Here is a 25566-nt window from a genome sequence, read left to right as displayed (position 1 = left end):
TCAAATCCCATAACTGCTGGGTGGGTGACTCACAGACTGGAGAACACTTATACCACAGAAGTCCACCCACTGGAGTGAAGGTTCTGAGCCCCACATCAGGCTTTCCAACCTGGGTTTCTGGCAATGGGAGGAGGAATTCCTAGAGAATCAGACTTTGAAGACTACTGGGATTTGATTGCAGGACTTCGACGGAACTGGGGGAAACAGAGACTCCACTCTTGCAGGGCACACACAAAGTAGTGTGCACATCAGGACCCAGGGGAAGGAGCAGTGACCCCAGAGGAGACTGAACCAGACCTACCTGCCAATGTTGGAGGGTCTCCAGCAGAGGCGGGGGGTGGCTGTGTCTCACCGTGGGGACAAGTACACTGGCAGCAGAAGCTCTGGGAAGTACTCCTTGGCGTGAGCCCTCCCAGAGTCTGCCATTAGCCCCACCAAAGAGCCCCGGTAGGCTCCAGTGTTCGGTTGCCTCAGGCCAAACAACCAACAGGGAGGGAACCCAGCCCCACCCATCAGCAGTCAATCGGATTAAAGTTTTACTGAGCTCTTCCCACCAGAGCAACAGTCAGCTCTACCCACCACCAGTCGCTCCCATCAGGAAACTTGCATAAGCCTCTTAGATAGCCTCATCCACCAGAGGGCAGACAGCAGAAACAAGAACTACAATCCTGCAGCCTGTGGAACAAAAACCACATTCACAGAAAGATAGACAAGATGAAAAGGCAGAGGGCTACGTACCAGATAAAGGAACAAGATAAAACCCCAGAAAAACAACTAAATGAAGTGGAGATAGGCAATCTTCCAGAAAAAGAATTCAGAATAATGATGGTGAAGATGATCCAGGACCTCAGAAAAAGAATGGAGGCAAAGATCGAGAAGATGCAAGAAATATTTAACAAAGACCTAGAAGAAGAACAAACAAACAGAGATGAACAATACAATAACTGAAATGAAAACGACACTAGAAGGAATCAATAGCAGAATGACTGAGGCAGAACGGATAAGTGACCTGGAAGACAGAATGTGGAATTCACTGCTGTGGAACAGAATAAAGAAAAAAGAATGAAAAGAAATGAAGACAGCCTAAGAGACCTCTGGGACAACATTAAACACAACAACATTCGCATTATAGGGGTCCCAGAAGGAGAAGAGAGACAGAAAGGACCCGAGAAAATATTTGAAGAGATTATAGTGGAAAACTTCCCTAACATGGGAAAGGAAATAAGCCACCCAAGTCCAGGAAGCCTAGAGAGTCCCAGGCAGGATAAACCCAAGGAGAAACACTCTGGGACACATAGGAATCAAATCGGCAAAAATTAAAGACAAAGAAAAATTATTAAAAGCAGCAAGGGAAAAATGACAAATGACATACAAGGAACTCCCATAAGGTTAACAGCTGATTTCTCAGCAGAAACTCTACAAGCCATAAGGGAGTGGCATGATATACTTAAAGTGATGAAAGGGAAGAACCTACAACCAAGATTACTCTACCCGGCAAGAATCTCATTCAGATTCGATGAAGAAATCAAAAGCTTTACAGACAAGCAAAAGCTAAGAGAATTCACCATGAAACCAGCTCTACAACAAATGCTAAAGGAACTTCTCTAAGTGGGATACACAAGAGAAGAAAAGGACCTACAAAAACAAACCCAAAACAATTAAGAAAATGGTAATAGGAACATACATATCGATAATTACCTTAAACGTGAATGGATTAGATGCTCCAACCAAAAGACACAGGCTTGCTGAATGGATACAAAAACAAGACCCACATATATGCTGTCTACAAGAGACCCACTTCAGACCTACGGACACATTCAGACTGAAAGTGAGGGGATGGAAAAAGATATTCCACGCCAACGGAAATCAAAAGAAAGCTGGAGTAGCAATACTCATATCAGATAAAATAGACTTTAAAATAAAGAACGTTGCAAGAGACAAGGAAGGACACTGCATAATGATCAAGGGATCAATCCAAGAAGAAGACATAAGAATTATAAATATATATGCACCCAACATAGGAGCACCTCAATACATAAGGCAACTGCTAACAGCTATAAAAGAGGAAATCTACAGTAACACTATAGTACTGGGGGACTTTAACAACACCTCACTTACACCAATGGACAGATCATCCAAAATGAAAATAAATAAGGAAACAGAAGCTTTAAATGACACAATAGACCAGACAGATTTAATTGATATTTATAGGACATTCCATCCTAAAACAGCAGATTATACTTTCTTCTCAAGTGCACACGGAACATTCTCCAGGATAGATCACATCCTGGGTCACAAATCAAGCCTCAGTAAATTTAAGAAAATTAAAATCATATCAAGCATTTTTTCTGACCACAACGCTACAAGATTAGAAATGAATTACAGGGAAAAACACATAAAAAACACAAACACATGGAGGCTAAACAATATGTTACTAAATAACCAACAGATCACTGAGGAAATCAAAGAGGAAATCAAAAAATACCTAGACACAAATGACAATGAAAACACGACAATCCAAAACCTATGGGATGCAGCAAAAGCAGTTCTAAGAGGGAAATTTATAGCTATATAAGCCTACCTCAAGAAACAAGAAAAATCTCAAATAAACAATCTGTTACACCTGAAGGAACTAGAGAAAGAAGGACAAACAAAACCAAAAGTTAGCAGAGGAAAGAAATCATAAATATCAGAGCAGAAATAAATGAAATAGAAACAAAACAGTAACAAAGATGGATAAAACTAAAAGCTGGTTCTTTGAGAAGATAAACAAAATTGATAAACCATTAGTGAGACTCATTAAGAAAAAGAGGGAGAGGACTCAAATCAATAAAATTAGAAATGAAAAAGGAGAAGTTACAGCAGGCACTGCGGAAATACAAAGCATCCTAAGAGACTACTACAGGCAACTCTATGCCAATAAAATGGACAACTGTAGAAAGGTATAACCTGCCAAGACTGAACCAGGAAGAAATAGAAAATATGAACAGACCAGTCACAAGTAATGAAATTGAAACTGTGATTCAAAATCTTCCAACAAACAAAAGTCCAGGACCAGATGGCTTCACAGGTGAATTCTATCAAACATTTAAAGAAGAGCTAACAGCCATCCTTCTCAAACTCTTCCAAAAAATTGCAGAGGAAGGAACACTCCCAAACTCATTCTATGAGGTCACCGTCACCCTGATACGAAAACCAGACAAAGATACTACAAAAAAAGAAAATTACAGACCAATATCACTGACGAATATAGATGCAAAAATCCTCAACAAAATACTAGGAAACAGAATCCAATAACACATTAAAAGGATCATACACCATGATCAAGTGGGATTTATCCCAGGGATGCAAGGATTCTTCAATATATGCAAATCAATCAATGTGATACACCATATTAACAAATTGAAGAAGAAAAACCATGTGACCATCTCAGTAGATGCAGAAAAAGCTTTTGACAAAGTTCAACACCCATTTATGATAAAAACTCTCCAGAAAGTGGTTATAGAAGGAACCTATGTCAACATAATAAAGACCATTTACGACAAACCCACAGCAAACATCATACTCAATGGTGAAAAACTGAAAGCATTTCCTCGAAGATCAGGAACAAGACAAGGATGTCCACTCTCACCATTATTATTCAACATATTTTTGGAAGTCCTAGCCACGGCAGAGAAGAAAAAGAAATAAAAGGAATACAAATTAGAAAAGAAGAAGTAAAACTGTCATTGTTTGCAGATGAATTGATACTATATATAGAGAATCCTAAAGATGCCACCAGAAAACTACTAGAGCTAATCAGTGAATTTGGTAAAGTTACAGGATACAAAATTAATGCACAGAAATCTCTTGCATTCCTATACACTAATGATGAAAAATCTGAAAGAGAAATTAAGGAAACACTCCCATTTACCATTGCAACAAAAAGAGTAAAATACCTAGGAATAAACCTACCTAGAGAGACAAAAAACCTGACGAAAGAAATTAAAGATGATACCAACAGATGGAGAGATATACCATGTTCTTGGATTGGAAGAATCAATATTGTGAAAATGACTATACTACCCAGAGCAATCTACAGATTCAATGCAATCCCTATCAAATTACCAATGGCATTTTTTTACGGAGCTAGAACAAAAAATGTTAAAATTTATATGGAGACACAAGAGACCCCGAATAGCCAAAGCAGTCTTGAGGGAAAAAAAATGGAGCTGGAGGAATCAGACTCCCTGACTTCAGACTATACTCTAAAGCTACAGTAATCAAGACAATATGGTACTGGCACAAAAACAGAAACATAGGTCAATGGAACAAGACAGAAAGCCCAGAGGTGAACCCATGCACCTATGATCAACTAATCTATGACAAAGGAGGCAAGGATATACAATGGAGAAAAGACAGTCTCTTCATTAAGTGGTGCTGGGAAAACTGGATGTAAAAGAATGAAATTAGAACAGTCTCTAACACCATACACAAAAATAAACTCAAAATGGATTAGAGACCTAAATGTAAGACCGGACACTATAAAACTCTTAGAGGAAATCATAGGAAGAACACTCTTTGACATAAATCACAGCAAGATCTTTTTTGATCCACCTCCTAGAATAATGGAAATAAAAACAAAAATAAACAAATGGGACCTAATGAAACTTCAAAGCTTTTGCACAGCAAAGGAAACAATAAAGAAGACAAAAAGACACCCGTCAGAATGGGAGAAAATATTTGCAAACGAATCAATGGATGAAGGACTAATCTCCAAAATATATAAACAGCTCATGCAGCTCAATATCAAAAAAAGAAACAACCCAATGCAAAAATAGGCAGAAGACCTAAATAGACATTTCTCCAAAGAAGATATACAGATGGCCAAGAAGCACATGAAAAGCTGCTCAACATCACTAATTATTAGAGAAATGCAAATCAGAACTACAATGAGGTATCACCTCACACCAGTTAGAATGGGCATCATCAGAAAATCTACAAACAACAAATGTTGGAGAGGGTGTGGAGTAAAGGGAACCCTCTTGCACTGTTGGTGGGAATGTAAATTGATAGAGCCACTATGGAGAACAGTATGGAGGTTCCTTAAAAAACTAAAAATAGAATTACCGTATGATCCAGCAATCCCACTACTGGACATATACCCAGAGAAAACCATAATTCAAAAAGACACAGGCACCCCAATGTTCATTGAAGCACTATTTACAATAGCCAGGTCATGGAAGCAACCTAAATGCCCACCGACAGACAAATGGATAAAGAAGAAGTGGTACATATATACAATGCAATATTACTTAGCCATAAAAAGGAACGAAATTGGGTCATTTGTTGAGACGTGGATGGGTCTAGAGACTGTCATACAGAGTGAAGTAAGTCAGAAAGAGAAAAACAAATATCGTGTATTAACGCATATATGTGGAACCTAGAAAAATGGTACAGATGAACTCGTTTGCAGGGCAGAAATAGTGACACAGATGTAGAGAACAAACTTATGGACACCAAGGTGGGGGAGAGCTGTGGGGTGGTGGTGGTGGTGGTGTGATGAATTGGGAGATTGGGATTGACATGTATACACTGATGTGGATAAAACTGATGACTAATAAGAACCTGCTGTATAAAAAAATAAATAAAATTCAAAAAATAAATAAACAAAGGAAAAAGTAAAAAGGAAGGATAAGGAATTACTTCCTAAAGAATGAAAAAGGTAAGAAAGATTAGTGGGAAATTCATCAACGATATTAGAGGAGCATTGTTCAGAGGATATTCCCAAAACGTCAGGATCCCTTAGGACCCATGGTTTGTTTGTGTTTTGGTCAGGACTGCCTAGCACTTACAATAATAGCTCTACTCTTCCATTTCTTTGTATGTCCAACTTATTCTTAATTGTCTGTTTTCTACAGGTAACCCGGGACCAGATGAAGGTGTTTATACAGCAGGAATTTAAGAAAGTTCAAAAAGTGATTGCTGATGAGGAACAGAAGGCCCTTCATTTAGTGGACATCCAGGAAGCAATGGCCACAGCTCATGTGACTGAGATACTGGCAGACATCCAGTCCCATATGGATAGATTGATGACTCAGATGGCCCAAGCCAAGGAACAACTTGATACCTCTAATGAATCAGCTGAGCCAAAGGCAGAGGTAAAGGAGAATGCCTATAATAATTAGCACAAGAAATAGGCAGAAACTGACTTCCATGTTTGTTAATTCTGGAAATTCCCCCATTTGGTCCCTAAACATGAATAGATTGAAAGCTTAGATAGTGCATAAGTGTTTAGATTGGTGTGTAAACCAGTTTGGAAGTATTGGCTGCTAGGGCCTGTGCTCAGCAACTAGGCCTAGCAGAATATTTGTACACCATGACTTAAAGGAGTATAGTCAGTGGGGCAAATACTAGTCACAGTTAATAAGGGAAGCCAGAAATCACAGCCGGAGAAGAGGGCAATTGACAGATCCCTAGTTGTGAAATGAGCCTATAAATATGGGCTGAGTGAGAGTAAGTCAGGAAGTGGAGCATAAAGCAGGCCAAAATAAAAGATTTTGGACTGATTCTGTGAATAGTAAAAAGGTGCCTCAGGCTGGCTTTTATATGGAGCTAACTGCATAAATTGGGGGCATGACTGTTAGATTAAGAGAGGCATGTGGGCTAGAGCATTGTGAGGATCAAAAACAGTATGAATGAAAGACACAAGATGAATGTTGAATCACTGTTTTAGTCATTACATTCATTGTTATTTTGTAATAGGAATAAAAGAATGTTAGATATTTTACCAAACAACATATTCAGGCATTTAGAATATTAATAAAAAAAGAAAATTTAAGGTGGCCATTTTTAAAAAAGATAAAACTTATATTTCAGCCACTGGGGAGAAGCTATTGTTTATGAGGTTTCATACCATTATGTTGAAAATTCTGGTCAAGCTTATACCAGATAGGTTTAGGGTAGGCCCTTCTAGAAGGAAATGTAGGAGAGTCCTGTGAAGTTTCTAGGACAGCTGCTGACTCAGTGAGCTCAGCCTTAACTAACAGTTTTGCCTTGGCCCAGGAAAGCCTAGCCACAGAATAAACCAGTCAGCAGGAGAGCCACGGTACGATCCAGGAGGCAGGTACTGTCTGCTCTCCTGACAGGAAACGTAAGAGACCATTGGACAGTTATCTGCTTCACTCATCCAGGGTTCTTGATTAATTTTCATCACTGTGTGAAAGGAATAGAATAGTTCTTGTTCTTTTTATTTCATCCTCCTCAGAATTAACAAAGTGTGTGCCTAAATAAGTTTCTAGATAGGCAAGAGAGCATGTTATATTTATCATTTCATTTAATCCTTATTTCAGCATTCATTGTCTCCATTTTACAGATGGGCTATTGAGATGCTGAGAACTGCAGTCATTGACTCAGTGTCATTTAGTTAGCAGAAAAGAGAGACAGGATTCAGTCCATCCTGTTCCCATGCCTGTGCTTTTTCCCTACTATATGCTGTATATCAAACATCCCGTTTATATCTGTGGGAAGAATAAGGATAATCAGTGCCCTAGGCAGCCTTGCATTCCTAAGACCTTCTGCTCTGTGGAGGTGGTCACTTTGTGTCTTTTTAAAAAATTAATTAATTAATTTAAAAATTTTAATTTAATATTGGAGTAGATTTTGTGTCTTAAAAAGTTCAACCTTAACTCAAGGGATCATTGGCATAACTGTCCCCAGTTCCCCTCAGATTGGACCTTCCACATTTATTCTGTGTGTTGATTAGGTTGTTTTTTCAAAAATAAAGATTTCATTTTTAAAGACATCTCCCTCTCTTTTATTTTCATTTCAAATAATGGATTTAGTCCTTCCCCAACATTAACTGTCCTTTAAAGTACTTCAGTGACTCAACTGCACTATCCTTGTTAACTCTGATGGAATTACTCTCAGGGATATAAAGATGACAAGGACTAAGTACCAGGCGATGGACAAAATAAGCTATTAACAATGAGAAGTAGCATACATCTGGCTAGAGTTTTTACCCAGAGCTGTTATTATCTAATAGCCTCTCGTTCCAGCTAGTCTGTTAACTTATTGATCAGAGCAAATTTCCAGTACCTCTCTTTCACTCAACAGAATTCTTTTCTTCTCTTTGCATGGTATAGATTTTTTAAAATTACCTGTATTTTTAATTTAATCAGAAGATCCCCCCCCCAAGATTTTATTGTGAAAATTTTCAAATGTACAGCAAAGTTGAAAGGAGTTTTTACAGATTACACCCATATACCTGCACCAAGATTCTGCCACTAACAATTTACTATACTGATTCATTTTATATATATAGCCATCTTTCCAACCTTCTACTCTTCAATACATCTTATCTTTGCATTTGAAAACAAATTGCATCTTCTGGTTCTGAACAAGATGGAGTAAATGCATTTCATTTTACTCTTTCCATTAATCACAGTAAAAATTTCTGGACAAAATACTAAGTCACCTACCAGAAGACTCTCAAAAGTGGAGGAAAGATGGCAGACTGACCAGGGACCTTGGGATATGAGGAGCCACACAGCAATGAGTACCCTGGGGGGAGGGTTTCTTGCTTCCTGTATATCCTGGCCTGGGTGCCCTGCAAACTGGAAATGCTAATGAGCATAGGCAAAAAGAACATCTCCAAGAAAAACCTGCTCTCTAGCCAAAGGACTGGGAAAAGGGCAGTTCAGCTGAAGAGAAACCTTTTAATAATACCTGCATATTCTGGCAGTGAATCCCTTCCCAGCCCCAATTGGCACCACAGTAGTGGAGTCTATTTTATACCCTCACCTATAGCAATGAGGTGTCACTTTTTTCTCCATGGAGCCTTTAGGTAAAAGTCTAACTTCTACCTGCCCCTCTTAGAAGTGAATGGTGCCCACCTCCCATGGAGCCTGAAGGTGGGACTCTGACTTATACCCCTCCCCCACAGTAATAGGAAGGGAATAACAGCCCACCCCTATGGGGACTGTGGATGGAGCTTTAACTCCTCCCTTCCACCCCTGCATTAACTAGGTAAAGCCCCTCCCCAACTGAGTCAGTGGGTGGATTCATACCATCCCCTTTTACTGTGTAGTGATGAGTTTGTACCCTTCCTCCTCCTGAGCTAACACTAGTGGAGACTATAGAGTCTCCATTGGAGCACTGTCACCTGAGGGAGGTGACCAGAATGGCACTGCAGAAGCTTTATAAACTCAATTGACATTTGAACCATAAGCCACAAAAGTGGTCTAGGACATGTGTTCTGACCTAAATAGGTTGACTACCTGCTAGAATAGAAGATTTAAACAGGAACCAGGGCATATAATGTCCAGGATACAGTCCATAGTTACTCATCATACCAAGAACCAATGAAATCTCAACTCTAATGAGAAAGAAAATCAGTAGATGCCAACACCTACATAGGGTGACATAGTATTTGGAATTATCAGACAAGGATTTTAAAGTCACTATTATAAAAATGTCTCAATAATCAATAACAAACTGGAAACAAATGAAAAATTTAAAAAATCAGCAAAGAAATAGAAATGAAAGACCAAATGAAATTTTAGAACTGCAAAATAGTGACTGACATAAAAATTTCACTGGACTGACTCAATGGCAAATTGGAAATGACAGAGGAAAGAATCAGTGAATTTGAAGACAGATCAATAGACATCCAATCTGAACAACCAAGAAAAAAGATTGAAAAATAATTGAATTGAGTCTCAGGGACCTATGGGACAATAAAGAAAGATCTAACATACATGTCACTTGTACAGTAAGGGGAGGAAAAGGAATACAGAGCTAAAAAAAATTCAAGAAATAATGGCTCAATACTCCTAAAATTTGGTTGAAAAACATAAACCTAGAGATTTAAGAAGCTGAGTGAACCCAAGTGAGATAAATCTAAGAAATCCATACCCAGACACATCAAAGTTAAACTTCCAAAAACTAAGGACAAATAAAAAATCTTGAAAGCAGAGTAGCCAGAGAGGAATGACACATTAGATATGGGGAACAATAATTCAAATGAACGTGGTATATGTAAGATTTTCTTCTGTAGCCATTGAAATGATTAAGTGGGTTTTCTCCATTATTCTGTTGTGATGGTTGATTACATTGGTTAATTTTACAATATTAAATCAACCTTTCATTCCTGAGATAAACTCCCACTTGATCATTAATGTATTATCTGGGTTCAATTCATTAATATCTTGTTAGAGATTTTTATGTCTGTGTTCAAAGAGGGATATTCATTTGTAAATTTGTATTTTTATAATGTAATTGTCAGGCTTTAGGATTGTCAGGTATTAGGATTATGCTGGCCTCAGAAAACAAGCTGAGAAGTATTTCCTCCTCATCTGTTTTCTGTAAGAGTTTATGTAAGATTGATGTTATTTCTTCCTTAAATATTTGATAGAATTTACCAGCAAAACAATCTGTCCTGGAGTTTATGTGAAGGTTTTTGATAACCAATTCAGTTTATTTAATATAGAACTAGTCAAATTTTTTCATTTTATATTGATTTAAAATTTTCAAAATTTGTATTAGCTGTAATTTTCAAGGAATTTGTCATTTTCATCTAAGTTGTTTTAGTTTCTAGTATAAAGTTGTTTATAGTATTTTCATATCATTTTTTAACTGTCTGTAGCCTCTGATGTGTCTATAGCCATCTTTCATTTCTGTTACTGATAATTTGTGATCTTCCCCCTTTTCTCCTTGATCAGCCTAACTTGTATTTTATTAATTTTATTGGTCTTTTTAAAGAATTAACTTTTGGATTTGTTAATTTTACACTTTGTTTTCTATTTTGTTTACACCTGCTTTTTTTTTTTTTTTTTTACTTATTTTGAGTTTACCTTTTTTTTGTTTTTGTTTAAGAATTAACTTGTTATCATCTGTACTTTTTTTTTTTTTTTTGGCTGTGTTGGGTCTTTGTTGCTGTGCGTGGGCTTTTCTGTAGTTGCAGTGAGTGGGGGCTACTCTTCATTGTGGCGCGCGGGCTTCTCATTGGGTGGCTTCTCTTGTTGCAGAGCATGGGCTCTAGGCGTGCAGGCTTCAGTAGTTGTGGCACTTGGGCTCTAGGGCACGGGCTCAGTAGTTGTGGTGTACAGGCTTGGTTGCTCCACGGCATGTGGGATCTTCCCAGAGCAGGGCTTGAACCCGTATCCCCTGCATTGGCAGGCGGATTCTTAACCACTGTGCCACGAGGGAAGCCCTACCTTGTTTTTTTATCTAGCTTCATAGATCACAGATTTTACTACTTTCTTCTTTTATGTAAACTTTTAGAGCAGTACATTTCCCTCTAATTACTGCTGTAGTTGAATCATACAACTTTGGTTATGTTGTGTTTTCATTATCGTTCAACTTGAAATATTTTTTCATTTACCATGTGATTTCTTCTTTTTGCTCATTGATTATTTAGGAGTATATTGTTTAGTTTCTAAATATTAGGGATTTTCCTACATTATCTTATTGTTACTCATTTCTAATTTAGTTCCGTTGTGATCAGAGAACCTATTCTGAATGATTTCCGTCTTCTAACACTTAACTGAGACTTGCTTTATGGCCCAACATATGGTCTTGGTGAATGCATATGTGCACCTGAAAAGAATATGTATTCTGTAGTTTGAGGTAGTGTTCTACTAAATATCAATTAGGTGTTCAGATGATATATGTTTTTACTGATTTTTATGTCTAGTTCTATCAACTGCTGAGAGAGGAATGTTTAATTTCCAAGTATGATTAGGGTTTATCTATTCCTTTCTTTAATTCTGTCAACTTTTCTTTAGATATTTTGAAGCGCTATCATTAAGCAAATACATATTTATGATTGTTACATCTTCCTGATGAACCAACCCTTTAATCATTATGAACATTCCCTTTTTCTCTGATAATACTCTTTGTCTTGATAACAGTTTTATCTAATGTTAGTAGAGCCAATCTACTGTTTTTGTGGTTTATCTCTTTCCATCCATTTGCTTTCAGTCTGTCTGTATTGTTAAATTATGTCTCTGACAGACAGCCTATAGCTGGGTCTTAGTCATTTATCCATTCTGATAATCTCTGCCTTTTAATTCAAGTGTAATGTCCATTAACATTTAATGTTATTCTTAATATGGTTAAATTTAGGTCTGCCGTTTTACAATTTATTTTATGTTTGTTCTTCTGTTTTTGTTCCTCTCATTGTCTTTTCCTGCTTTCTTTTGGATTTTTGAAACATTTATTTGAATTCCATTGTTATATATCCATTGGCTTTTTAGCTCTGTTACTTTGCATTATTTTTTAATGGTTTCCATAAGGATTATAATATAGATCCTTAAATTTTCAGCCTACTTAAAATTAATATTGAACCACTTCACATAAAATGTAGATAGCTTGAAATTGTATAGACCAACTGACCCTCTTTCCATATCCTTTATGTTATAGTTGTCACATGTATATAATCTACATATGTTATAAACACTGCAAGACAGTTATAATTTTAGCTTAAAGCTATATGCTTTTAAAGAAATGAAGAAGGAAAAAAAGATAATTTCATATCTGTTTGTGTGTGTGTGTATATATATATAGTTTTTAAGCAAGTTTGTAATAATAGTTGCATAACTCTAAATTTACTTAAAGTTATTTATATACACTTAAAACAGGTAATTTTATGGTATTATACCTCAATAAAGCTGATAAAAACAATGCGTCTAGATATCCCACCTGCCCAAGTGCTATTTGCCTTTGATTCATGAAGATTATTCTAAAACCAGAACATTAACACAGTGTATCTGTTTTAAGAAACCTTCAGGATAGATGAGTTTGATTAGGTCAAGTAGAATCACAGAGTTTCTGGTTGAAGGAGTCCAAAGATTACAAGGTTTCCTGGTGACATTTTTTTTTAAAATGCGTTTTAAATAAATCTTTTTTGGTCATCTTATAGAATATAGGGTAGGGGAAGAGTTTCAGTACCAGTTCTATGTCCTGTGGTCTTTCTTCTCTTCAATAAGATGTGGTCTTTCCCCTCTTCAGATAACTAAAGTTATTTCTTTTTTAATCATTATAAAACGTTTAAAACTCTTAGACACAGCAGAAAATAAATATAACACACTAACTTGATAGTTATCATTGGGTGTTATATTTATTCTATTTTTTAATTGGGTGTGTGTGTGTGTATGTGTTTCCCCAGCTTTATTGAGATATTGTTGACATATAACATATGTAAGTTTAAGGTGTACAATGTGATGATTTGATACGTGTATATATTGCAAAATGATTACCCCAGTAAAGTTAGTTAACACCTTCTTCCTCATGCCATTTTTTTCTTAATGTCATATTTTCAGTTTTCTTCATATTATTAGAAATCCTTCATAAACATAATGTTCGAACCCTGAACCAGTGATACAAATTTGACTTTTACCTCATTTTATTTCCAACTTCTTATTGTCATTTATAACATTGTAATGAATGTTTTAGTTTATAAATCATAAGTAATTATTGAGTCAAAGGTATGTACATTTTTAGGCTTGTGCGTATTTATAAACTGTCCATAGAACAATTATATCAGTGTGTATTTTTATCACCAGTTTTTAAAATCTCTCATTTTTTGCCTGAATTTAGTTATATCTTTTATAAAACTCTTTGCCAAAGTCAAGTATTTTAAAAATGTGTCTTTATTTTTACTTGCATGTCATGAGAATTTCCATCTTTTGTCTAGTTTTGAGAGAAGAGTACTGAGCTGCAGTGAGATAATCTTAGAAGAAGTTAGTTTAACCATTAAAAATGATACATGAATACCCTAAACATTTATTTTAAACTTGAAATAAAGATCTGTATATTTCTTTGATTCCAAGTCAGGGTCTTTTCTTTGAGAATATGGGTTTGCTGTTTGGAGTGGAGTGTCATATTTCTGGCTTAACCATACCCATGCTCTATCATTTGTAAGGTCCAATTTCAGTCTCTCTATAAGTGAGGAGGATAACATTTGAAGAAAGTGGAATGTAGAATCCTAGACTTTTTAAATGCCATTTTAAAAATTGAAGTATAGTTGATTTACAATGTTGTGGTAGTTTCAGATGTATAGCGAAGTGTTCAGTTATATTCTTTTTCAGATTCTTTTCCGTTACAGGTTATTACAAGGTATTGAATATAGTTCCCTGAGCTCTACAGTCAGTCCTTGTTTATTTTATATATTAGTACTGTATATCTGTTAATCCCAAACTCCTAATTTATCCCTCCCCACCCCTTTCCCCTTTAGTAACCATAAGTTTGTTTTCTATGTCTGTGAGTTCATTTCTGTTTTGTAAATAAGTTCATTTGTATCAGTTTTTTAGGTTCCACATATAAATGATATCATACGATATTTGGCTTTCTCTGTCTGACTTACTTCACTTAGTATGATAATCTCTAAGTCCATCCATGTTGCTGCAAATGGCATTATTTCATTCTTTTTATGGCTGAGTGATAGTCCATTGTGTGTGTGTGTGTGTGTGTGTGTGTGTGTGTATATATATATATATATATATATATGCATGCCACATCTTCTTTATCCATTTATCTGTTGATGGACACTTAGGTTGCTTCCATGTCTTCGCTATTGTAAATAGTGTTGCTGTGAACATTGGAGTGCATATATCTTTTCGAATTAATATTTTCATCTTTTCTGGATGTATGCCCAGGAGTGGGTTTGTTAGATCATATATTAACTCTATTTTTAGTTTTTTAGGGAACCTCCTTACTGTTCTCCATAGTGGCTGCACCAATTTATATCCCCACCAACAATGTAGGAGGATTCCCTTTTCTCCACACCCTCTTCAGCATTTATTATTTGTAGACTTTTTAATGATGGTCATTCTGACCACTGTGAGGTGTTAGACTTTTATACTTTATATTTTCTAATATTTTGCATGTGTCTCACCTACATCAAAATTGACAGCAGTTGTTAAGTAATTCATCTTTATTGACTGCTTTGGAAGCATTCAACTTAATTTTCATGGAAGCAACAACTCATGGAGCAACAGTTATCTCTTGCACTCATTTTTTGTTATTTAGTAAAACATGTTGTCATAATTACAAGTTCCATTGATATAAGCAGGCTTAGGAGCAAACTTGTTTGATTCTTGGTGAACATACATTTTCATTGGTGGAAGTAGAAATGGAAGGTTGTACTAGATAGAGTGTAACCTAACAGCCAAGAGCACTTAGGATATTTTACAGAGGGAGCTGGGAGCATTGCTTAATCTAACAAGTCATTGAAATGGAAGTTGTTGTTTAACAGACTTTCAGTTCTAATACTCTCTGAAATCAGAATTTACTCGTAATGGGGGTAGAAATTAATCTTAAATCCTATTTATATCTTGCCCTCTCTTCTTTCCTCTCTTGAATAATTATTTACTATATGCCTTGTGCTGTGCTAGGTGTAGAGAATAAAGAGATGAACAATATACAGTTTCTATTCTCAAGGAGCTGAAATCCAAAGAGGGAGACACTGTATGGTGCTATCATTGTCAGTTTTCTGCTTTAAGAACTAGCCCAGAAATGTGACCTATACAGATGTGGAGGACAGAGTAGGGTTACTCCACTCAATCTGTCAGGAAAATTTTCCGAGTGAGGCTTGACCTTAAAGGATGGATGGGAATTAACTAGGATCTCAGAATAGGGATGTGCATTTCAGGTAGTGAGGAGAGTATGGGCACACCTTTTACAAGCAAGATTAGCAATCCTCTGAATGTCTGCTGACCTGTTCAGAATTGCCTTATAATTATATGTGTGTATATTCTTTCATTCATTTCTTCATAAGTGAAACTCTCACCCTGGTTTTCCCCATGCTTTGTGATAGTGATTATTATTTTTGAAAATAACCACTTACCTATAAGCAGCAGAAATGGATGAATGTAAAGCAAAGTCTTGTATTCCATCTTCTCTGTTTTTCCCCACTCTCCCTAGAAATGTTATTAATTAACATTTCAGGGAAGTATAGTAATGACCACCATTTGTTGAACACTTATGCTAGATACTTACGTAATGTTTTATACATATTTTCTCACTTATTTTAATCCATATAGCCACCCTGTCAGGTAAGAATTAGGATTTCCATGTGTAGATGAGGAAACTGAACCTTGGGAAAGTTAAGTAAATTGCCAAAAGCTTCACTGTTGGAATTGACGAACCAGAATTTGAAGCCATGTTTCTCTAACTCAGAAAGCCTGTCTCTTAACCATTGTACCAAGATATGTGATTGTGAGGACTTGCTGTAAATCATGGAAGAAGGTTCGGATACTTTTTTCCATACAGTTCTCCTAGATAATTATGTTTTAAAATCCAAAGATAATTTAAAAATTGTGTTGAGGTTTAATTATGTCATTGATAGTTAATGTAACTCATATTAAATTTAAATTATATGAATTTTTCTCACTAGATTATAGTTCCCATGAGACATGCCAGTCAAGTAAACTGCAGAGGTTTATATCCCCTCCTTCCACCACTTGCCCCACTTCTCTTTCATTAGATGATTAGCGCCCTTACCAATACTGCAAATTCTTAACAGTCTGCTAAAAATGCCTTTTTTATCCAACCTCCGGTGTACTGAATATAATCTGTTACAAATCACCTTCTTGGCTGCCAGGGCCCTTTATAGGCCTGTGCCCTGGCAATCTCCCTTTACCTCTGTGGCATTCCCAGCCCCTCAGCCCCACACCACTGCCACCTCCACATCCCCTGCCCAAGACACACACGTATACATCCCCGTACTCTAGTTTCACAGAACTCAGAATTCCTTGCTCTTGCTACTCCAGTGCTCTTCCCATTTATCTTCTGTTGGCCTGGGAAAATCCTGCTTATCCCTCAAGTGACAGTATATATGTCACCTTCTCTGTAAAGCCTTCTCCCCCTTCTCCAGGAGAGGCAGTGTTTATCACTTCCTCAGCATTCAGTTTATGTCTTTGGTAGCACCCTTAAGACATTTAGTCATAGTTCATTTTCTGTCTGTTTCCCCTGCTCCGGAATGGGAGCTCCTAGAAGGATAGATCATTATGGGTTTTTTATCTTTTACCCTCAGCACCCGCATGTAATAGCTTCTTAATGAATCATACTGAATTGTTAGTGATATTGATAATAACCTTTATTAAGTGCATTCTGTATCTTAGGCACTGAGCTTGACATTTGTACACATTATTTCACTTAATCCTCATACTCATCCTGTGTTATAGGGACAATTTTTACCCCTATTTTACAAATTAGAAAACTGTAGTTAAGAGAGGCAAAATAATTTGACCAGGGTAACACAGCAAGCAATAATGGAGTCAAGATTTGAATCCAGTGTCTGACTCCAGAGCTCATTCTCCTTTATACCTTACCTATAGAATCATCCAATCAGTCCATCCATCAATCAAATAAGTTGTCTGGGGAGTTATCTCCAACTAGGAGATACAGTCTATTGAAACCAATCTTGAATGACTAAAGAGGAGGATGTAAAAGATACTCTGTCACCAAAAGGATGAGTGAGGTCCCTTGGAAAAGGCTTGAGTGTCATTTGAAAAATCTGGTTTGGTCCGAAAGAGACTCAAAGAAATCTGCTGTGATCACTGATAAAGTTAGGCTCACAGAATACAGTACCTGGTAAAATTGCCCTCACACATTGTTTTTGTAAAGAGTGAATGAGAAAAAGAAACAAGTCATTGTTTGGCTGAAGAATGATGTGGGTCATCAAATGTCAGAACTGTCCTTTTACAAAGGAGAAGACCAAGGTCCAGATTAATTAATTAATCGGCTTGCCCAAGAGCACATAGCTAATAAATAATGGAGCTTGGAGTAGAATTCCAATTTCCTGAGTCCCAGTTCGGAGCCTTTTGCACCATAGTGTGCTCTACATTAGAGTTTTTCTGTGTTCTTGTTTGGAGAAAAAAAATGCTAGGCCAAGGCAGAGGTGAGTCTTTTAGGGAAACAGCTTGATGCTTTTGGAGCTGGTCAGCTTTTGCTTAAGACCTGCTGCTATTTTGGGCTGTCAGTTTGCTCAGAACTAAATACTGCCAGCCATACAAATAAAAAGGCAAGGCTATTATTTAGGCCTCCTAGGTCTATGCATTCACTTCTCTGCTTACAAGGGCAAATTATTAGTTCATCTCTGCTGGGCGGTTTGAACATTGGGTTATATTAGCCCTTGTCTTAGCCCTTAGATGTCTACTGGCTTGTCTCTGTTACAATAAATGTACAAGCCTTGCTTTCGGGTTGGGAGGGAAGAGGGAAAAGAAAGAAATCTAAATCAGTCTCTACTGATCCTGATTTCTTATGCTGTTTCTTTCTCTTTCTTTCAGGGCGACGAGGAAGGACCCAGGTAAGATCACATCATTGTTGTTTGTCTGTTCTCAGAATTGAAGTAGAGTGACATTTGTGGCCTTCTAATGCCCCGTGAAATATGACCAGCCAAGGACCAGCACAGAAAAGGGATCTCCATCTTATTCCAGGGCTTTGAAGATCTTATTTTGTAAGATTCCCATCTCCCTCCCCATCTATGCCATTTCCTGTCTGTAACCTTCAGATAAAGATAGTCTTTAAAGTATGTAATGACAGTAACTTTGCTTTATTCTGTAGCACATTCAGAATACCTTGTTGAGACAAGTAGGTACTATATTTGAATGGTAATTAGGTATCAGGTAGACTGAATAGGTAAACTTTTGCATTGTTCTTTCTTGATTGGAATTGGATTGCCCTTTTTTTTTTTTCTTTTAATGGACTCTGGTTTCAATATTCTTTATTTCTGACCTGTAGCATCCTTGGGTCTGACTCAAGACACCTATACAATGAATCTGAGGTCATAGGTATACAAAACTTTGTTTAGGAAAAAAAAAATGTTTCTTTGTGCTTCTGTTTCACCACATGAAATTTAAAAGTGCATTTTATCATTGCCTCAGGCTTGTAGTGAACCTGGACTTTAGTTTACTTACCTTTGCTGTCTTTCTGCTCAGGCAGTGAGAACAAGCTCTAGGAAATGCTATAGCTATGCTGTGAACACAATCAAGGGGCATTTGTACAAAGTAAAATGCAGTGTCCAGTTTTGGGTCCCCTCTGTCATGTAGGATCCAGGACTGTTAAGTCTGGGAGGTATCAGAACATTCATCCAGGCCACAGCTATTCAAACTTTAGTTTTAGTAGAAACACCTTTTTTTCAAATGGGCTTTAAGTAGAACTCCAATGTATGCAAAACATTTTTTTTGTTTGGTTAAAGTTGGGGCCACATCTACTGGTGAAACTTCTCTCTTCCTTCCCATAGACCCTGAGGGTCTGCTGCAGAAACCTAGTGTTCCTGAGAACTCAGTTTGAAAATCACTTATCTAGGGCTTCCCTGGTGGCGCAGTAGTTGAGAGTCCGCCTGCCGATGCAGGGGACGTGGGTTCGTGACCTGGTCCGGGAAGATCCCACATGCTGCGGAGCGGCTGGGCCCGTGAGCCATGGCCACTGAGCCTGCGTATCCGGAGCCTGTGCTCTGCAACGGGAGAGGCCACAACAGTGAGAGGCCCGTGTACCACAAAAAGAAAAAAGAAAGAAAATCACTTATCTAATTCAAGCTTCTCATTGAAAGAAGCTAAATGAGTTGTCCAAGGTTACCTTACTGGAGCCAGGATTTGGCCCTTTGGTTTTATTTACAAATCAACAAATACAGTTTCTTCTTTTTCCTTTCTCCCTCCCCACATCCTGAGCCTCTCTCTTAGTGCCAAATGTTATTCCACATCTTCATCTCCTGCTGCTTCCTTCCCTTGAGAACTGTAGTTCTCAGCCTAGATCTTGTTCCTTGTCCTCTGTGGCTAAAGCTACAGGCATCCCGCTTTAAACCTGCAGAGCTTCAGGGAATCCCTTTAAATTCCATCCTCCCCCCATTCTCAGGAACAGGCTCCCTTTATGTTGTGGTTCATTTCTTTCCTCCCTTCCTCCCTTTCTCATGACCCAGTGTATAGGCCCTGTGCTATATACTGGGCATATAATGAAAATTAAGACAGACATGGTCCCTGCCTTGTGGATCCTAAGTCTAGTAGGAGAGACAGGCATATAACTGGGCACTTCTACTTTGGGGGAAGTACTATGATTAAGTGAAGTTTAGGCTGCTTTAGGAAGGGAAGCTCACCAGAAAAGGTTATGTGTAAACGGAGGTCTGAAGGATGAGAAGACAAAGGAGAGGCAGAGATAGAGCTGTCCTATGGATAGGAAACAACTTGTGTAATAGCTCCAGACAAGAGAAGAGCGGAGGAAAGAAAGCAGAGTCCAGATCACTGAGGGCCTTACAGGCCTCCTTCAGGTATCTGAGCTCTCTCCCGCAGAGTGTGGGAGGGCATTAAATAATTTAAAACATGGATTAACCTGAGTAGATTTGCATTTAGGAAGTCTCCTCTGCCTGCAGAATGGAAAATGAATTGGAGGTGGGTCAGAGCCTGGGAGACTAGTTAGATTAGGCTAGTGATGGGAGCTTATATCAACATCTTCTCTAGCTATTGACCAAGTTCTCACCATTTTACACGGACCTTTGGTTTAGATAAACTCTTTAAATTATCTCCTTGGCACTCTGCCTCTTCGCTCAAAACTAGCTCTAGCTCCAGCTCCTTAAAATCCAGACCAAGCAGAGCCCTAGACCTTTTCTTCCTCAGAAAGAGAGTTCAGACAAGACCAGTATAAAGAAAACACCTTAGCAGATGTAGCGAGCAGACTCCACAGGATAGAAATGGCATTTCTGTCTTGGGAGAGCCTGATAAGAATGGACATGTTCATCTTGTCTTTATGGCTACATGCCAGAGTCATGTTGATTAGAAGAATACAGGGACCTTGTGAAGAGATTAACTCCCTTCAAAGATACTATTCAGTGTGAGCTACTGGCTTCAGAGTTTAATTGCAGATTCCTTCTTGTCATTTTGACAAGATTGTGGTGAAGTATAGAGTTTCTTTACTAGCAACCAAGATGTCACGCTGTCTCCCTCGAGCCAGGCTGCCGTGGATGTCAGTAGGGATTCTCTTGGACTGGGACTTTATTGGTAAAATGAGCACTTGAAAAAAATCATGTTCCAATTTGGCAGAAAGAGGAAAGATGAGTCAAATTTTCCTTTTACCCTTTAAATTCATACTTGTTGGTTCCATTCAGTTTGTGCTGAACTACCATTTGGCTCACTTTCTTCCAATTAACACTTCAGGGCAGATTGCCTTTGATCTGAAATTTCTCTCATTTATGATATACACTTTACTGTCTCAGTAAGCCAGAGTTTTGTTCCAAAGACTTTTGTATTGCTGACGGTGTTAAATGAGAGTTTGATGTGTAAGGAAGACAGAAGGAGTGTGGGTCTGCCTGCACAGGGGATGGAAGAGAAATGAATCTGGAGACCCTGCTTCCAGGTCTGCTTGGATTTTCATGCCTGTGTCTCCTTTGCTAGTATTCTTTCCACACAGCCACTTCCCTGCTGTCTGCACAGAAGTCCAGGGAGAATTGAATTCCAGCCGCTCTCCATGGTGGTCAGAACAAAGGAAAATTCCTGTCCTTTTGAAAATTATTTGTCTATAATAGACCTGTATTTTTCTCCATTCTACCAGCGAGAGTCTCCCTGCCTTTTTTTTTGTTTTCAGTTTTGGCTTCCCAAGCTGTTTGACGTGAGGTGGCCAAGTATTTGTGCTTTTGGTCATGTCTGTGCCTTGTTCTGATTTTTATTGTGTATTTGTCTTGTAATTAACAACAATAATAGGCAAAGCTACCGTTTAAGTTTTACTACGTACAGTGTTTTATATATATTCTCTTTTAACCCTCATGTAAAGCTAATGATGTAGTTATTATTCTACTTGTAAAATGAGGAAATGAATGCCCAGAAAGATTAACTTGCCCTAGATCACACAGCTAGTAGAAGCAGAGCTAGGACTTGAATCTAGTCTGGCTTCAGAGCTCATGCCTTCAACCACCTGTCTCTGAGAGGCCAGCACACTTCTCTCTGTGACGCTGAATGAATAAGAGGATTCACGCTCACTTGTCAGCGCATCACTTTGGTCTTGTTCCTCTCACCTAGGAGTTCTTACTGGCTTTGACGTTGAAATGATGGCGTCTGTTTGCTGCACGCTACCTCTCCTCTCCTTAGCCTCTGTCATTATGAGGGGATATTTCTTCATCTCATCCTCACACAGTGTCCCCTGAGGGTCAGCAGCAAAAGGGGTGCTTTTAGACTCCCGGGGGAACAGGTAAGCAAGCCTTCCCTTGACCCTGCAGAATTAGCTGCCAGTTGCCCCTCCATCCAGTAGTTACTCTGCACACCCATGATACAGTCGTGCAGATGACAAGGTTTCTTGGAGCGTATGGAGGAGCAAAAGTCCTAATATGTGGAACGTGGATATTAACCACTGTAGAGTCACCTTTGAAGAGGGTGTCTTTGAAGCCCAGAGTGATTCTTTTTTTCCAAGCAAAAAAAAAGCAGTTTACACTTTTGGCAGCAATTTTCTGTCTCCTCGTGCTATTATGGGAGATGTTGTGTTTGCGCCCTCGCAGATTGGCTCCTTCTGTGCTCCTGCCGGAGCCTGCTGAGAAGTAATGTATGTTCACGGAGAGGGGGTGGCAGTGGGCTCTGCTGCCTTAGAGCTGTTGTGTAGTGGAAGGAAGTCAGAGAGGGAAGGACCCTTAAACTCTTGTGTTCAGAGGACAGAGGAGCAAGGTCAGTTTTAAATTTTGATTTGCAATTGAGATTTTCTGTGAATTTTTTTTAACTAAGAAGAAAAAGGCTTTTTAACAGTAACAGCCATACTTAAGATTTTGGTAGAAATTTTCATCTTTAGAGCTGGCTCTTATTCAGGCAAAAAGCTCCTGCTGAGATCAGTGTGAATCTGACCCATGCTGATTCTCTGATCAAATGGGCAATGAGTTCTGAAGGAATAGGAGCTCAAGGAGAGTCAGCAGACCTACCTTCTATCCTTGGTTTACCTGGGACCAACGGTGTGACCTTGGGCAAGTCCTTTAACCTCCTTGCTTCTTTGTAGTCTGTTTTTACTTCCCTGTAAATACTAGCCTTTCTTTCCCCCACTCTGCACCCAGTTTTTTGGGATATAAATATAGTGGAGGAATACAGTCATATATTAAATATGTGGAGGAATACAGTCATATATTAAATATGAAATGAAAAGAATCTGCTTATAGGTTCTGTAATTTGGTAGATTTTTTTGTACATTTCTCAATTTTGTTTCTTTAAACATTTTCTTGGGGCTATATACTAGGTACTCTTTTTTCCCCCCTCTAAAATAACAATCATATGTATGTTCTTAGATATGACATTTCTCTTCCTGATGACTTAGTTTGTAGAGATAAGAGGGGTCTAAGTCAGTGATATGCTTAGGTTTCTTTTGTCCTCCGATTGCAAATGTATGGTTTTGTTTTTACATTATCTCCATTTCAGAAGACCTAGCTGGAAGCCAAAGAAAATGTCTCTGATACCTGTGACATAGAGTGGAACTGTCAGGGCTGTGTATTATCCAGAAGTGGGGTTCCAACATCTAAGTTGGTCTTCAGTACAGAGAGTCTCTTAGCTGTCACATTTCCCTCTTATGGAGTCTGAGCTGACTTTGTTTTCCTCTGCTGATATGAATTATTTATCCTCTACTCACCCAGATGAAGGATGAAGCCATGCTATGCATTGTACTGCCTATCTATAATAAAAGCAAGCCTTCTTCTGAAAGTAATTGATTTTCAGATATTTACCTGCGAGAGTCACAACTTTATTTTATTTTGAGCATATTGGCCTATAACCAGAGAATCCATTCACAGCTGGAAAAGTCAGCTGAGGTACCTCTAGTTTATTTCATCTGCCTCACAGTGGAAATGCCAGCTAGGAGCAGCCTGTATTCTGACATACACCTGCCTGCCTTTTCTGGCTTCATAATGCTAAGAAAAAAGGCCCAGTGGGAAGAGACCTGGATGTCACTTTTCATGGTGTGGTTTTATGCTAATCAACTTTTGTTTGCCATCCAATATGTAGTTATGATGCTTGACAGGCTAACCTTGTTTATGTCTTTGACCTCAGAGCTTATCAGGATAACATTTACCTCTAGGAGCTCTGTTTCCTAATCTCTTTAGCAAGAAAAATTGCAGAGGAATTTTTTCATTCATTTTCAATTGTCTACTGTGTTGCCAGGCCCCATGCTAGGCCTCAGAGATACGAAGATGAAAAAGACTTTGTCCCTGCATTTAAAGATATCAAAGTCTAGTTCAAATGAGAGAACTAAGTAAACAATTTTAATTTCACATTTAAGTACAATATAATAATTATTATTATAATTATAAATTACTATAAGGAAGCATTTATTGATTGCCAACCATGTACCACGAAGTATTTTAAACATTTTTTATTTCTCACAACAGTCCTAACAAGTGGCTAATACATTATCTTCATTTCTCAGCCAAATGAGAAAACTGAGTTGCAGAGAGGTTATACATACACTAACGAGGTCACTCAGCTAAAAAGTGGTAGAGCCAGTATTCAAATTCAAGTAGGCTGACTTGAGAATGTGGGCTCTTAACCACTACAGTATAAAGATTCTCTATAATAAATATGTTGGATGTAGAATAGGATACAACTAACTCAGGATAGAGAATCAGAAAAGATAGCATTTGTGCTGGACTTTGAAGGATGGGTGTAGGGGTGGGGTTTTGCAGATGTAAAGGGTAGGAAGACCGTACAAGCACAGAGATCAGCATTTCTAAAGGCTCAGAGGAATGAAAACGCATGTGCTATATGGGGAATGGTGAGGAGCTACATGACTGGACTGTTGGCAGGGGATGAGACAAGGGTGGCTAAGTCTCCCTTGTACAGGGTCTTGTGTGCCGTTTGAGGCACCAAAGGGTTTGTACCGTTTCCTGTTAGGCTTTACCGCTTGACTACAGCATGGTCCTATTCATAGAAGAAATGGATGGACTTTTGAATCTTATGGATCTCTTCCAGTAGTCACATCTCATGAGTTATGTGTAAATTGTTTGCTTTCTCTGTGCCTCAGTTTCTCCATCAAGCAGCACATTTTACTATACTTAAAGGACAAGTATTTTATGAAGCATTAAAAGTGTTCTCCTTTTGGGTTTCTTCTTTTATATGGAAAAGCAAGCAACTGAGATAAAGTAATTATAAAAGGAAATTGTTTGATTTTTATCTTATTTATACCTTGTTTTGACAGCTCCAGCCTTCCTCTAACTTACAGTCAAATTTGGAGAGTAGATACCCAGTTCCTTCTAAATTGATGGAGATAAGGAATACTAAAGCACCAACATTTTCCAAATAGATTTAAGGCTACAGATATTTCTTAGAAACTAGTCAAAGAATTAAATTGATGTCACATTTGTCCCTGAGTTAGATCTGGTGCTGAAGAGCCTGGTTGGAGCCTAGTTCTCTTCTTCCTGGTTTATCTTCGTAGCCATTTTGGACTGGCACTAAGCATAATAGATTTTAGGAAGTCAAAAAACTCCAGTCTGTGTCTTAAGAATAACTAAATTTGATGTCATTGGTTATGCCCTCCCTCACCTGTGGCAGCCACGGCAAAATGTTGTTAGTGGTGTCTTTTTCATTTTAGGAGAAACGTGCTGGTCTCTAGCATCTTCTCACTTTCTGTCAGTGAGAG

The 25566-nt window shown here is 38.1% G+C and overlaps 1 protein-coding gene across 7 annotated transcripts in view; it reads left to right on the top strand.

Moving 5' to 3' along the window:
* The window catches only part of TRIM44 (tripartite motif containing 44), a 119087-nt gene that overhangs the window by 43813 nt on the left and 49708 nt on the right, over positions 1–25566 (top strand). For all 7 annotated transcript variants that reach the window (XR_007478607.1, XR_007478605.1, XR_007478606.1 and 4 more), the window contains exons 3-4: positions 5901–6140; positions 18270–18289. Coding sequence is in view for 4 of the 7 variants with exons in the window: in XM_004264012.4 (XP_004264060.1) it covers positions 5901–6140; positions 18270–18289 (260 nt within the window). In the remaining 3 variants the exon portion in view is untranslated. The remainder of the gene's footprint in view (positions 1–5900; positions 6141–18269; positions 18290–25566) is intronic.

This window comes from Orcinus orca, chromosome 8 (assembly GCF_937001465.1).
Source record: "Orcinus orca chromosome 8, mOrcOrc1.1, whole genome shotgun sequence".
Lineage (NCBI taxonomy): Eukaryota > Metazoa > Chordata > Mammalia > Artiodactyla > Delphinidae > Orcinus > Orcinus orca.
Note: the sequence above shows the minus strand (reverse complement) of the source record. Positions and strands in the feature narration are given on the sequence as shown.